This window comes from Triturus cristatus, chromosome 1_1 (assembly GCF_964204655.1).
Source record: "Triturus cristatus chromosome 1_1, aTriCri1.1, whole genome shotgun sequence".
Lineage (NCBI taxonomy): Eukaryota > Metazoa > Chordata > Amphibia > Caudata > Salamandridae > Triturus > Triturus cristatus.
Window position 1 is genome coordinate 1,136,019,321 of NC_140579.1, and position 16,565 is coordinate 1,136,035,885.

The 16,565-nt window shown below is 42.2% G+C and overlaps 1 protein-coding gene across 8 annotated transcripts in view; it reads right to left on the bottom strand.

Annotated features, from left to right (window-relative positions):
* LOC146871735 (zinc finger CCCH domain-containing protein 11A-like) overlaps nt 1–16,565 on the bottom strand; it is a 310,767-nt gene that overhangs the window by 155,476 nt on the left and 138,726 nt on the right. For 3 of the 8 annotated variants that reach the window (XM_085651254.1, XM_085651252.1, XM_085651256.1), the window contains exons 2-3: nt 5,951–6,135; nt 1,086–1,205 (exon numbers count right to left, since the gene is read on the bottom strand). In XM_085651254.1, the coding sequence (XP_085507380.1) occupies nt 1,086–1,205; nt 5,951–6,004 (174 nt within the window). In that variant the 5' untranslated portion in view covers nt 6,005–6,135. The remainder of the gene's footprint in view (nt 1–1,085; nt 1,206–5,950; nt 6,136–16,565) is intronic. The other 5 variants (XM_085651250.1, XM_085651259.1, XM_085651264.1 and 2 more) reach the window with 3 other exon arrangements.

Sequence of the window (16,565 nt, forward strand, 5' to 3'; positions counted from 1 at the left end):
ATGTGGACAGTTTTTACCTCTATCCCTTGGACAATAAAATCCCTTGACTTAACCACTTGCCATTTTCACCAAACATCAACAAGACTGTCTGTTTTTTTTCACTCATTAAAAAAGTAACACCTCCTGATCTCCGATTACTAAAAACTGCTGCCTGTTCTTTATTTGCTTTGGTTCTTGGCAGCTGTAATCCCCCAGTCCTCAATCGCCTTAATTAAGGCGGTTGTCAATGCCAGTACTATCTATGCTTACAAAAAACATAATCAAAGCTTGTCGGTTACAGAACACTATAATAGCTAACAACTCCAACCAGAATGAAATTTAAAACCGTCTTATCTACAATGCCCTTCATCTAACCAAACTGCTGACCATATGCAAAGAAGCGTCAGGAGCAATGATGCTCTGCATTTGCAACCGCTTCCATTCAAAACGTTTTTAGCCTTGACTAGGCAGTTTAGGGTTGCAGCAACTAGCCTCTGGAGCTCTCTTCCTCCCAATTAAAGAACCCATCCCTGCTATGTTGGGGTTTTTAGTTTCATGAAAAATTGTTCTAAATAAAAAAAAAAAAAAGGTCCCATCCAATATTTTGTCCTTCAGGAAAATGCTAGAATCATATTTCCTGGACTCCATCTCACACAATCGGAAGCAACACCGTCATTGTATTTCTCTTTAAATTTTGTGTCCTCATACTTTCTTAATTACTCACTACACCTCACAGTTTATTAAACGTTCTACTGCATTGATATGAAATAATACATTCTCCATATTTTCTGTAATTTCCACTACATGCAGTACTGCACCGAGAGTCGCAGAAAGTGTCTCAATTTAAATACCAATAGTCAACAGTTGTTTTGGCGCCAGGCATGCATCCACAAGTGTCTTAATGTTTGCTTATAAACACGCTGTTGAATGCTTAATGATGTAATCGGATCATCAAAACCCTATACATATGTCTTTTTTCATTTGCCTTGCAAATGTGGAGTTTTAAAATCAGATCATTGGTTTCCAAAACAATTGGTTTCTGCTACTCATGCTCCTCTACACTTCCCAGAGAGTTGGGAGAAACACACAATTCTCAGGTCACTCACGTCAATCTTCATGTGTCTGAACTTGCACACTTGTCGGAAACACCGTCCCTCTTCCCATAGGGTACACACTGTCTCATTGCCAAGGGCGGCTTCACAGTGTCGAAATGCACAACTGTCGCCCTGTCAACAGAAGAAAACAAGAGCATTGCTGTGATTGGAATCAAGTAGATATCACAGCCCTTTCCCGGTTGTCAATGTGCAGGAGTTAATTGCTTCATAACTTCACAAATGCTGAAAGAGGTGAAAATAAGCAGAATGCTGGAAAGATGTGTGAAAACAGTGCTGCCCTGTCCAAAGTCAATGACAATCCAGTACTTCGACACACCTCCGGTACCCCTCTACCAACTGAGTACTTTAAATGCTGACGGGGGCAGCATTTTTGTAGATGTTCTGAAGAGAGCAAAAATAGTTCCCAGGCACCCTCAGTCTTTAAAAAGGTAGGAGAGTGGTGCCATGGTCTGTAAGAAATGAGAATTGCATTTTTATAAAGAATTCATGGCATATTACAGTTCTCAATCTACCCCATGACATCTCATGCTTCAATATTGAATCATTAGAGCAACACATCCCTATGCAAATAAGTTTAGTTTATTTAAAGTAGTATTCAGATGCAAATTGCTCAGTATTTTCCAGCGGTCACAAAATAGTTGTAGAACTATTATAAAAATGTGCTCCCATCAAAACCACTTTGCGTAATGCATGAAGATCTTAATAACACAAAATATGTAGCTTCAACCCAATAAATAAATCAAATTCTGTTTTTGTACCTCTCTGAAGGATGGACTATAACTACAATGCAGAAAATTAGCTGTTGTTTCTAACTGAATGCCTGGCCTCCGACAGCCATGAATATCATCATTGTACTTTTAAATAAATTTATTGGACAGTTTAAGCAAACAAAAAGAGAAAACTTAAGCAACATGCATTCACCAGATACCCTCTGGCATCAAGCAAATATTCCCAAATCAGAACAAAACTGGTAAAATAGGAACTTATGCGAACGGGACTTCAATTTTCCCCTGCATGTATAATACAGTGAGATTCTACTTTTAAACCTGTATGGCGACTTCAAGCATGTTACATTTAGCAAAAAACCAGGAAGGGGGGGTGGTTCGATTAGAGCCCTAAACAAGCATTTACAATGCAATGGCCTCGGCATTGGTAAAGTTAGAGCTATTGGCATTGCTCATGACATTATTTTTGTTTCTGTTTTTGTTTTTAAAACATTTAAAGAAACGGCATTGTCATGAGCAATGCCAATAGCTCTAACTTTAACAATGCCGAGACCGTTGCATTGTAAATGCTTGTTACAATTAAAGCTGGCATCATGGTGTATTTTAAATATACGAACATGTCACGCCACCTTAGTTGAGTGCATGAAAGGTGAATCAGCGCAGCTGTCAGCCCGGTTTCTGAAATATTTGATGGCAATAAGGGCTTCTCTGAACTCCCCCATCGTATAGAACTTTAACTTGTAAAGGTGGGCCATATTATGTACTCCTTTTAAGGTTTTTTATGTCTATAGTAACCAAAACGATGTTTCCATTTTCTTAACTTTTGCTTAATTGATTGAAACAACCTGTCTTTTTATCTTGTACAATAAGGGAAAAAAATGTATATTGTATATTTATTTGTGATTTCATTGCAATGGTTTTAATTAATTGTGCAATAAAAAATTATCTATTTATCTTATAGTCAATGTCCATAAGCTGTTTCTAACAAAATGAAACCTATGTACTTTTACAATTTCCTAGCATGGGTGCACGCCCCATTCCAAATATATGGTATTAAAAAGCACAAGCTGCAATAAAGAACATTACTTTCGTGACAAAAGTGAATTTCACGTCCAACATAGTCTACTTCCAATTCCAACTACTATGGGGTAGTTATTTTTTGTTTGACAAATACACCATAGGAGTTTCATCTTGAGCTGTATGGTTGTCAAACACCATGTGTGATCTCTTGTCTCTTTCTCCACAACACTCACCCCTCCAGCACCCTCTTGCTCCCCTCCGTTTGTGAAACCCTGCCTGATGAGCTGGCCTGTAGGTAGTATCTGTCTCGATCCGAACATATAAGCTTTGGTCAGCAATACTTCAATCTGTCTGCGAGCAATGTTCAGTATTAGCAGTATATTATACAACATATCGTACTATTCGTTGCTGCTTGTGGTATTTCATTAAATTTAGTCCCGTTAGATGTAAACTACGTCTTCCTGAAACGGTTAGGCTGGATACGAGCAAAAGAAAAAATAAGCAGGCATCAAAAGGATACTTCTGAAAATCTGTAAAGGGCACAAGACATTACGTTTACAGCGGTAATGTCTGTTACCACCCTTTGGCAGCACTAGTGGCAAAGACAGCACTTGTATCAGTGGCTAGTGAAGTAAATTTAGTTATAAGAAGAGCCAAGGTGCCAAGATGAGGAAAGGATACACGGACTGCATGGCCGTGCCAGTAGTGGTGGGGATGGGAGGGATGAAGTGGAGCAGGAATGCTTGAGGAGGTAGACTTAATCTCAACGCCCTGACAATCAGGTAAGTTAAACAACATGGACTTTTCGAATTCTTAAAAATTTTTATTCTCAAATACGATGTCCTTTCGCCGCCGTGTAACTGGCAGGAAGAGAAAACTACAGCAAAACTGAGAGGGCCAACAGAGCTATAGAGAAACTCAAAACACGAGGACTGAGAGAGAGTAAAAAACATTCCATTTGTGAGAAAGGAAGAACCTGGAGGAAGAGGATAAAAAGACGAAAATAAATGATAAAATATTTGGTGAGCTGAAGGGTAAAGAGAGGAAGAAGGGGAAAGCAAGAAAAATAGTGCCAGGATAAAAATACATGGGGAAAGAAGACCGAGTGGGATACAAAGAGGACAGAATATGTGCGAGCGCTGAGAAGATTCGGACATACCTACAACCGTCTTGTCGTTTCATCACCTATTTAGTTTAGGCTTAAGTTTTAATGCATCTCAATGTTTTCTAACTGCTTCAAAGATAAACCAAGATTGGTAGTTTGTTAGTAAGGATTTTTGTGAAGTACAAGATTCAACTTAAAACTCAATTAAAATCAATTACTGTGGGAACATTTGCAATTATTTCATAATACTTATATAGATTCCTGCAGCTCTCATCATATGCATGCCTTCTATAGTTCTGTCCATACAAATCTACATTTCTAAACAGAGTTTGTCTAACACTAAACAAAGAGAATGAACAAATATAAAAAACAAAATTCTAATTGGCCCACATGTACTTCACTTCAAGTCACCACTGCACCACGTCTTCTCTGGCAGATAGTGACACACTCACACTCTTCTGTACAATATCAGTAAGAGCCAATTCCAAGCTCTACAGTTTGTACATGGCAGATACACTTTATATCGGCATTAAATTATGGAATCGCACTGGTCCAGCACAATTTCAACTGTACTGGCTCACAATTAGCAAATTAACTTGAAATGCCTGTGACATGTCTACATGAAAATCCACCCGGAAAAAGTCCCTTTCTGGCTAACACGGTAGTTCATCTCACCCACTAAAGTAAGTCACAATAGTTCCAGTGTGCTTTAGGTACAAGGAAAACTGCTTAGGGGCACAATCCTTAAGGTTATTGCTCACGCCGATAGGATTCAATTTAACTCCCCCTTCACACACACCTGGCACTTAGGACCTTCCTGGAAAGCCTCTGCTTGAATCAAACTTTCTCCTCCAAGATCTCCCATGTCAATGTAAGTAGCGATCTTTTGCAACATCACCCCGTACATGAATCATATTGGCCCTAACACTATTATGTACCAAAATAATTAACTTTGTAGCATTAACTGAAGCGCCCTGCTGCTGCCTCACGCCTAGAGGAGCAGTAGGGAGACACGGAGCAGATCGGAGAGGTTGCTGGTCCCGGGCTTTAGGAGCGGTACTCCCCGACGAGGCCTCGAGGGGCGGAGGCTGCTCCGCTGGAAGGCTGGGACGGTCCTGCCGACACACGGCGCCCCGGCTGAGTAGCTTCATGCAGGCCCACGACTTCGCCGATGAAGGATCCCGGGACTTCTGCCGAGCGCGCTGCAGGGGAACCTTGCCCGGAAGTGCACTGCTGGGGCACGCTTTTCTCCACGGTGAGCACCAGCGGGGGAGAGCGGGAGTGTGAAGCTCCTTGTAACAAGGAGGAAGCTGCAAGCTGCGAGCTGCACGAACCTGATGCTGGACACCACCGCCTTTCTCCGAGGTCAGCCAGAACTGCCTCGGAGAAAGGCAGCGGCGTTTCCGGATTCGGGGGCGTGTTTTGCTTTTCTCTCCTCTTGCCATTGGCTGGAGGAGATAATCAGAAAAGTTGAAAAAAACACGCCCCCGAATCCGAAAAGGACGGGGCCTGTTCGGAGTGACGAAGCTCTTCTCCAATGGCTGGCCAGCATTCAAGAGGCCAGCCAATGGAGAAGAGGGGAGAAGAGGGGCGGGTTCAAGCCCCTCTTCTCCAAGTCATTACATCTCGGAGCGAGACTGCGCAAGCGCAGCCTTCGAGCCGAGACCTAAAAACAAGGAATGGCAGTGTGCTTGAGCGTAATGCAGGAAGACTGGAGGAAAGGAGTTTGATGATTTTTTCACCAGGATGCGTTCCAGGACAGAATTAATTAAAAAAACTGTGCAGGTCAAGGAAAAAGCCCCTTGCATCACTTAGAACAGTCAGCCCAAAGTAGTAGTTTTCTCGCACTTTCCCAATAAATGCCTTTTGTCAGAGGACCACGACCCACCATTATTGAACAAGTTCTATTTGGTTCTATTGTGAGGGAGTCAGCCTATGGACAAAACATTTAACAGGCAACAGAGTTTGAGAAACATTGGTTTTTACTCTTGCTTGGTGTAACTTACCCTGGCACACCTGGAATAGAAGAAGAAATAGCAGTCCGGGATTTGATTAGCCATTGCTGTCAGATATGAAGCTTTTGCTTTAGGGCCTCTCTGAAAACGATTTATTTCTTCTAGAAAGGGAACTAATCCGCCTTCCTCTCGTACGGCTCTCCATTTCGGCACTGGAAAGATTCAATGAGTGTAATCTTGAGGGGATGACAAGAAATCAGTAACTCAGATGCACAACACCAATCAAGAACAAAGGTAGCATAGGAAGAACTCCTAATCATACTAGGAGAACATTTTTCAGCCTCTAGCTTTTAAATAGCCAACAGATTTATATGCATTAACATTTATCAACAAGAAAAACATGGAAAATGCTGTCACAACTGCTCTGCAATCTTACAGTGTTAAGGCTTCAGAAAACAAAAACTCAGTCTGGTCTACAAATATACAACCATACCAAGCACTGCACCAGCACCAACAACATGCAGCCCACATTTGTATCTGGGAACTCAACGTTCTACATTAAAACAGTTCTTACTGTATGGCAAAAGCACCAAGCTTTTCCTAAAAAGTTCACAACTTATAGTACCCTATTGATAAAATCGATATAATAGTATTGCACAAATTAAAAGGTATAAAAAAAAGTCAACAGCCCTTGAATTAATCAGACTTCAATCAGAGGCTAAATTTGGTTGAGCAGTGGCATTAACTTTGTTTACAGTGTTTTTTCCCCCACCTAAACAATCATACCCTTATACACTGAAGAATTGCATATAGTACGAACTTAAACATAACCTGATGAAAATACAGTGGCTGTGCCTGCCACTTTACAAGGTAGTTAGTGTGATTAGAACGTGAGCATGTATTCAATTGCATTCCGCTCTGTCCTCACAATTTCAAATTTTTGGAGAACAAAGCGTTTTACCAACAATCATACAAGGCCAACTTATTCGAGCGTGCAGCAAAACTACCTATAAGGTATGTTGTAATAGGCTTTGGAAGAACTCTGAGCTTGCAAATTGTCATATATTGAGATATGCCCTACAGATGAGGAAAGTTATGTTGATCATATTTGGGCACTTGCATCTGGCTTGGAGTTTAAAACAATGACACTGATAATAGTATACTATGTTGTCCTGGGGTTTCACTGTCATTTTTACATGTAGATTTTTAGGTTAAAAGAAATCAAAGATGACTGTTCCAGGCTGAGAATCCTCGTTCAGCTCCATATTTGTGAGTACATAAATATACCGCAGACACTGGATTTAATTGAAGGGACCCCTGTTTTTTGGTCTGCTTCATTTACCAGATTGATATTAACATTATTATTTATGAGGTAGAATTTGGCATGTTTATTTATAACGTACTGTTGCTTATTTGGTTGTTAATCGTGAATTGACAGATGTACATAAATAAAACAATAGGCTCCTTTGAAATGATATGATTTAAACGTTTGAGTGAGTGCGGTAAAAATACACCAAAAGTCGGTACTCTGAACCAGATTTTTCGCTTTCTTTAAACAAAAGTGAAAACAGTTGACATCAACAAGGAAACATACAAGTGGCCTTGGTTTACTTACAAGCATCCTTTGATCTAGTGCCAAGATCAAAATTAAAGATATTTCTCTCAAAACAGGGTGTCACAGTTACTTTATACTCTTTAACAAGGCAGCTTTAGTCACAAAACTCACACTCCGGTGGCATTAATGGACAGCCAAGGGAGAAAATGAACATCAGTAGGCGAATAGGGCAGGGCTGTGTCCTTGCTCCAACTTGCTTTTCACTCTTCATTTATGTTTGCATTTAATCTTTATTGGATGCAAAATGAATTTCCTTACATCCCACACCAAAAGGTTCCTGCCTTTTTTGTGGATGACACTTTCTAGATGTCTAACTGGGGCCTCCAAGTGTAAATGGAAGATTTTTGCCAGTTTTGTTTAGGTTATGGACTCAAAATTAACACTTTAAAAAAAATTCTATACATTTAAGGGCTCGATCAACTTGAAAGATTCGGTCATGGAGAGAGTCTCAGAACTTGATTACTTGGGTATTAGACTATCAGATTCCCATATTTGCCCCTCCCCCCCCCCCCAACTTATTCAAAGCCAGCTTCTTTTAAACCATGGAGCAACCACTATCTTCAAATTTGCAAATCTTACGACCATATACTCTATACCACCAGCTGTGGAAATCTATAGGACTAAAGATGAAAGCGCAGACCTATATGGGTTTGAGTCCTAGGGGCACCGAATAGCGGAGTTATTGGAAAAGTGTGAAAATAAATGTATTAAATCACTATTAACTGCATCAGAGTGTGCTTGTGCTTCTGCTATGGCTTGATCCTGCTTTAAAATCGACTACTCATATGGCAAATCTGATGGCCTGTTTAAACTGGACACACATTTCACCAACAAGTGAACTAGATCCCTGTATGGAAGCACTATGAGATGTTAAACATAGGCCTTCTGCTCTTAAGATTTCTTGGATCTTTTATGTCAAATTGTGGCTTGCTATTTTGGATCTGAGTTATTACTGGACGATGCCCACAATGATCCCCACAAATCGTGTAAGAATTGTAAAATGTATGTATTGAAAAGCAATGCATGGGGAATGGTTATCTTCGCAATCGAGTGGGGGTCTTTCTGATCGCTTTTAACCACTAAAAGTGAACTAAAATTGAAAGAATATTTAGATTAAATCAGCTTTAGGCAGGGTATTATATATACAATGTAGGCTTGGCATTTTACCTCTTGCTTTTGTTTTTTTTAAACTTAGTGTGTGGTCTTATAATTAGTCAACCTAGGTGTGTTACCTCATAAAGGAAAGTAAAGAGCATGATTAGTTTGGAGGCCATATCAGAAACTAAGAGGTAAACGGGTTGCCCCTTTATGTCAGATTATGGGAATTGCTCATTGGGTGGATCTGAGGATATGTAAGACAGATACCAGAACCCGTGTAGTCTTTGCAGTCCCAACATTATTTACAATTCGGCTTGGCACATAAAAGCAAAATGAATTTAGTCAGGATAATAGTATAAATGCAATAATAGGGTAAGCTTGATTGTATCTATTATTAAATACATTACTTGACTTTCTGATCGTTAATGTATAGATGTTAAGACTGTTTGGAAATGTTAATTATTGTTTTAATGTGTTAATGTGTTCAAAGGTAGGGATGAAGGCCAAAGATTCAATGAGGAACGTACATCTCTTTTCAGATTCTCTAGTCAAGTGAAGACCAAATACTTGGAAAAATAAGGGGGAACTTCCAAGCACTAGTGTTAGCCATGGAAAAGATGCCAGATTGACTTTACTGCTGTAAGAGCTCGATTCCTCTTCAAGTAGTGCATTAGAGTAGAGTTTCTTAATATAACAATATGTAGAATATAAACTAGTCCTTAATATTATAATGCATATTTGTATAAATGCCCCCCCCCCCTCTCATAGGACACCTACCTCGGAGTCTCCGGACTTTGCCAGTCTTCCGAATAGTTTTTTTTCCTGTAGGTTGAACGCACCATCAAACAGTGAGACAATTAAAAGATAGCGTAAGATGAGAGGAAGAAAAGGGAGACGCAAATCCACCTTTAAAGCAGCCTCGGAAAAGCTTCTCCCTGTTTCAAGGAATCACGATAGAGGCCACACTTTCAAACAGCTGGCACAATTCGGTGACAACAGTGAGCAGTCCATCGGAGGAGTGCCAGGAGGCAGGCTGGCAAAAACGCTCTCCCGTGTCACTTCACTGCAAGATTAATTTTGATCTCAAAGAGTGGCTGCAAAAATCTGATTTTTGTATTCCACAGCTAGAATGTTTTATTTTTTATTTAAATAAGTTTGAGCTATAGGCATTGTAAATGACAAACCTTTTATCTATGTGTTGGTTGTGAAAACAGATAAATAAAAGGCAGTGTCATTTACAGTGCCAATCGCTTAAAATTTTGCAAATGCGAGACCTATTGCATTGCAAATGCTTGTTTGGTTATTGCCCCCTCTAACTCCCACAGCCTCTGAATAATGGAAATGCCTGCATTCTTCCCACCTCTCCCTGTTTTAAACCATCCTGGCCCCGCCGCTCTTACCTGCAGGGGCTCCGGCTGATCAAAACTATATAATTAACAACAGGAGTATAGAATACTGGTGCGCGTGCAATGAAAGTAAGTCTGGGACATTTAACTCCTTAGTTAATTACAGGTGCCTGCACTTCGGTATTTGTGTTTCAAGCACAAGAAAGGGAGGTATCATTTTCATAAATGAACAGAAAGGGTTTAAAAACAATGCCCACGTACCGGTTAGGTCTCGCCTAGCGCTGCAGCGCGTATGAGCTGCTTGCTCTGCGAGACTTCTTGTAATCGAGCCAATTTCAGAAGTGGAGTCTAGACTCCGCACCTTCATTCCATTGGCTTGCGTCATCGTGCATGCTAAACCCTGGCTTTCCATTGTCAATGAGGCTTTTTAGTCCCTCCTTGTTACAGCCCTGTCTCCTTTTGGCCCCGCCCACCCGGACTGGATCTTTTACTTGCGGCGTGACACGGTGTCTCTTAATTAGCTGCTAAGCACTTTTTTCTTATATTGGCACAATGGCAACAACCTGCAGAGGAGCCCTCCGTTGTGCGCTCTTTGGCAAAGGAGCCGCGTGATGCAGTGGTAATGCGCTCTTTGTGACCCCCCCCAGTTTTATTTGTCTCTCCCCAGTCCCCTCCGAGATCTCCGTTTATTTATATGTGATTACGTGATACAGCCCACCCGAGGCTAGAATCCTGTTCTCCAGCTCCAAAGTTGGCAGCGTTATATGTTGAGCCACCTACTCGCATCGATTCTCTGCACTGATTGTTACAGATGCTACATGAGCCATGCTGTTTTTAAATTATATATGCTGTACAACTTGTAAAAGGCAAAGGACTAGGCAAAACCGATCATGACGGCAGTTTTTCGGGAGCAGTAGACGTTCACATTGCACATTTTTTTAAGTCGGAGAGAAAATGCTCCGTCATGAGCTGTTCGGGCACTGTAGCTTCAGGGCGAACTGCGCTTGTTCTCCGTAACTTCTGTGGCGTCTCTGGTTAAATCTCCTGCTAGAGTCTGCATTTTAGTCGCTCCTGTTTTCGCAGTCCTAAGTTGGTACATGGATGAACCCGCGCGCCTTTTTCCAAGGTACATGCGTGGCAGGTTTTCTGCCGAAACATCACGCGTTCTGGTCCATTATTCAGTGACCCGGGCTATAATGAAAATGACACACACGGCATGTCCTTCCGGGGCTGGTTTCTGTGTGTGGAGCTGCAAGGGTTTCGGGTATTTTGTAGTTTGAAAGACATAACTTAAAAGTGCATCTGGCGTCAAGAATGACTTTAGAGGCCAGTTAGACACAATTGCAGATGTGGCTGGAATTAAATGTGCGCGCTTTAACAGAGAATTCACCTCTAATCCTTTACTACTCGCTGAAAAGCGATTTGAAGGGGTAGTAAGCGCTATATAAATACACTTGCATATTCCACACCGAACATACTGTCGAACTGAAGGAGTAAAGTGCCTAATAGTATTGAGGAGGAGCTGTTTACTGCCCGTTGAGGGGGTGGGTGGTGTTGGTGTGTGTGTGTGTGGGGTGGGGGGGAGGGGAGTGGTGGGGAGGAGTCATAACATCTGAACATCCCAGGGCAGCGATCTTATTACTGATTTTGTCACGCTCTGCAGGAAATCGGTGCAGTGATTTCACAAAAAGTCATGCGGGCATGTGTATATGTTAGCAGTTTCGCAGTGCTACAGAAGTCCCTCTCTGCTGTGTTCTGCAGGGTGCCGCCTCATCGGGGTGATAAGGTCCCTTCGTCTTCCGTCTCCAGCATGAGGTTCCCGCGCTGCACCCCGGTAGTGGCTGCCCAGGTGCGTTTCTCGTAAGACCTGGGCGCTGTACCTCCCGCTGCTCTCGGGTGCTCGTTCGTCACACTCAGTTTGTCTGAGGGGTGGGTGGGGGTGATTTCATGGAACTCTAAACTGCGTTTGTTGTGAGTGCTAGCGTTAATTGGTCATGAGGCTTCTCCAGCTCACAGGCCTAATGGCTACGACGATCGACCCCAAGGTTTGAATAAGCTTTTGCAATGCAATAAGTCTCGCATTTATGCAAGAGATATTGGCATTGTAAATGACAATGCCCTTTATTTATATTTTGGTTTTCAAAACATAAATAAAAGGCATTATCATTTACAATGCCAATTGCTTAAACCCGCGTAAATGCGCGACCTATTGCATGCTTGTTTTTTAAAGCTGATCTCTTCCAGGGTTGCAGCTTTCACACGATCATTGGAGAAAGTGCGAACATGAGCAGCCCCTTCACCTCACATCAAAGCAGCGCCTGAGCGGGATGGAACCTCACAAGAGGGGAAACAGATACTAAGTAAACAAGCAGGGCCGAGCAGAGAGGAGTGGTATGTATGGAAACCAGTTACCTCTCCCCCACCCTGGCCAGTGGCTCACACTGCCTGGGGAACGAGCAAAGAAGTCTCTCTGGATGTACAGCTGAGAGCAAGCTGAAGTGCCAGAGTGATTCTGTCAGAGGAGAGCTTCAAAAAGCGTGACATTACATTTTAGTGCAGGGCCAACACTAAAATGAGCTACCTTAAACCATGGTGCATGGCACCTGGCAGGGCTGGGCAGCCTATGGATTGCATTGCACAAAACACTATTTTGAAGAGGGTGGGGCATTTGCTTATCACCGGAAATCAACGGATAACGGAAGCATTGCGCACACAAAGAGGTGTTGTGCTGCATAACACAGCAAAGTCTTGCTGGGTGGATGAAAGGGCGGGGTAGCTCAAACTTCACATGGCCTCTGTTAATTAATCCCGTTTCGAGCCCGCCAGCGGCATCTAGGAGATCAAACAAAAGCAGGACAACACAAACCAACAAACTATTATCTTTTTGTGAATCACCCCAGGCAGCAGCACATTTCATGGCTGCCGAACGCTTGGTCCCGGTGGGGGAAAGCATACTGCCTTTCTGTGGTTTTAGTAAGAAAGCAGGACTGCTTGTAGGTCAGGAGGTGGGGGACATCGGGCAGGTTTATGGACTCAGTAAATGTCACTGCAGCAAAAGGCAGGACTGGTCAGCAGGTGCACACAGCATGTTACAGTCACGCTGTCTCACGACCCAGAAATGGCCAATAGCCTAGTCTGTGGGTGAGCAGAGTGTGTGCTGGAAGCCATGGATGGGAGAGGGAGAGTGAACAATGGTGACACATGGGGTAACGACACAAGTAAGAGGGCCAGTCCTCATGGGAGGTTACAAAAGCAGACAAGGCGGTACTAAGGAGGGACTAAGAAGCCTAGCCATGAATCAGAAGCCAGCACATATGAAGGACAATGACACAAGCCAATGACAAAAATGGGCGGAGAGTGGGCGGGGCTTCAAGTACATACTCCAATACAGCATGGCTCTCAGAGCAGCGCATGCGCTGCCCAGGCTTGACCTACAAATGTGTTTCAGCTAGTAGGCACGTGACAACCCTGCTGAGAGCCAGTATTCTCACACTAATTCTGCCCTATCCCCCATGTGATCCTGAACAAAAATGAAGCAAACATTTCTAAAAACTGAATGTACAGGAAAGAAGTAACATAAGGGTTGGAGTCCCTTTACTCACGGTTAACATGAACTTGCCTATATCATCCACGAATATAAAAAATAGAGAATAAATAATTGGAAGTTGTACATTTTTTCATTTCGAAAAACACATGAAAGTGTAGCTCTATACAGAATTCACCATCCACTGTCATTCTTAAGTTGTGAAGCATCGAAAGAACCACACATTCCGAACTCACACAAAGCCTCAGGCCTGCATCAGAGTGGTCCAGATGTCAAATGTTTTAGTGAAAAGTATGCTGTCGTTGGTTGATCGCTCTTTCAACAAATTAAGTCACATAAAACTGTTGGATGATGAGGAGTCGTCCACGCAGATAGTGTACAAAAAGGAATTTTATTTCAATTACAAAAGAAAAAGCAATAAGGCAAATCTGCCGCAAGCATCTTCTGACTCAGCAGCTGCCACCATACACACATTCCATGCTCCACAACCGGCTTTCCCCTTTCCAACCTGGAACATTCAGACCATGCCACCATATTACATTGACCGAAAAAATGTACATAAGACTGGTATGACAATGCAAAACATTATCAACTAAAACCAATGTGTTTCGGATTTTACCAGGAACCCAGGGAAATACAAACCTTCAACACAATCCACAATGCATGGAAGGAGGGCAAGCAAGATTCACATCGGACCATGATATGGACTTTTAGGGCAAAGCAGCACAAAATGAACTGTTTACCCATCACTCACCACTATTTGTGTTTGTTTTTAGGTCGAGCCTAGCGCAGCGCGCATGCACTGCTCTGCGAGGCTTCATGTATCTACTGTGTGGGTCTGACTCCTCCCACGCATTGGATTGGCTTTTGCGTGTGTCTTTCTAGAATCAAAGCCTGAAAATGGCTAAAGGTGGCTGCATGTACCACCTCTTCTGAAAGGTTCACCCCACGGCACTTTGTCATGGGAGCGAGCAGCGGCGCACAGGGTGGCGGCTGTAGTGCTTCCTTGTCTCTGTGTGCCCGCCTCCACCACCCCTTCTGTCGCAGAACAAGCTCTATTTAGTTTCCTAGCAATAGGTATTCATCGGCTGCATCCTAATTCACTGTTGGTATCTGGAGCCCGGGGCAATAATTAAACAGATTAACGAATGTTAGCATGAAATATAGTGTCTGTCTAGACAGTAATGCTATGGAACACATAATCATTAAATACAAATGTAATCGCCAAGCCATTCTGCTTTAAAAACCCACATTTCAGGGTGGCAGAGGCCTGCAGCATGGCCAGTTCTATTAATACCAGAGATGAAATCCGTACCACCCCCAGTGCCATTACAGTTGGATGCGGCCATCGCATTCGTCAAGTTGCATTCAGTTAACCTGAAATCAGAGTTCTTATGAAAAGCAACAGAACTGTGGAAGGTAGTGTTAACTGAAAGCACTCTGGTGCTATCTTTGATCAAAATAAACAAGCTATGCTAGCTGGGCAGCATTTTATGTTTCCTTTGTTCTCCTCTTGCAGACAGCGATGACAACAGTTAGCTGTCCTTTTGTTTTACTACAAACTCAGAAGAGCAATTACTGTATAAATTCAATTCTAATACATCTTCTTGAGGAAGACAGTGCGCGATGATATACATGTTAATTCATCGCGCACTGTCTCCATTTTAGTTTTAAACTTATTTGTAATAATCCTCTCGCAAGATCTTAAGCCCTTCGTGCATTACGAGAAAGCACGAAAATGTCAGTTCTGCACTGGAAACATCTGCTTTAGAGGCATTCCATCTCGGAGAAGCTGAACTAATGACTGCATATGTTGCAGTGTGATAAAAATGGCATATGTTTTTACATAGTGTTTATTACCTCATATATGCTCATTTGTAGCTCTATAAATAACAGTAGTTGTAATTTTCCGAATCAGTGTTGTTCATTTTAGTGACCTAGAAAAGATGATGTGTGAATGAGTCCGCCGTGATTGATTCGGCCTCATCCCACAAAGGTTACACACCCATGTTGGCAGCACGCACTGAACTCGCTGAGCTGTCTCTCGCTACTAGCAGCCGGTTCTCTGTGCTTTGATGCCTCACAAAATCGCAAAGTACTTATTGAGAAAGGCCAAAGTTTTTCTGCGCTTTATCCTGCTTTATACTTGTATCGTGTGAATTTGCACACAGAGTTAATATAATCTCATGAAATACTTTTTTTCACTTCAAATTTACAGGAGTAAAACTCGGTGGAATATGAATAGGCAAATCCATTTATTTCTACGTTCTGTTCACAGATACATTGCACTCCTTTTAATTGTCCTATGCCACTGACCCTTACTTACAATTCATGCATTCTGATGAAAATTCCTTAGGGAACTTCTATTTAGGGAAGTTTTGCATTTGAACTTTACACAAAAATTCCCATTGACATACCCAATGCTTTTTTTGCTGTTGTTCCTTGCACTGGCAAAAGAGCCACTGTCAGCATCAGACACCAGTTGGTCAGTCGCAGCAATTCCTGAAGCCTTAGTCATATTTGTGTCTGGTGTAAATATACACTACAATGTTCATTTCATGTGCCAGCTTACTCTAAAGTTAAATAAGAACATTTGGTGAAACTAGTTTCACATTACATGTTCAGGGACAGGACACATGCACTTCAACATTGTAGTGCAGTGTCAGTGCACAGAGATCTAATGCTAGCAAAGGCAACTGAAGTAAATTTGGGGACAGCCCCAAATTATATAATTCCTTACACACCTGACTTATGTTTACAAGATGCCTACTTCCACTTCCCAACCCACTAGCCCTTCTGAGGTCTCCTTAGGTTGTGTGCATTAATATTAGAAAGCCCTCCCTTTTAGTCTCAACCAGGCTCCTGGTATATCTTCTAAGCTGTTGGAGAGCGCCCACTTAGAATGGGATGGCATTTTAAGCAATGACTCATTAGAAGTGTCCCTTTTTAGGTCGAGCTTAGCAGTGCGCATGCGCTGCAAGGCTTCTTGTGTTTACTCCATGTGGGTCTGACTCCTCCCACACATAGATTGGCTTTTGCGTGTGTCTTTCAATAATGAAAGCA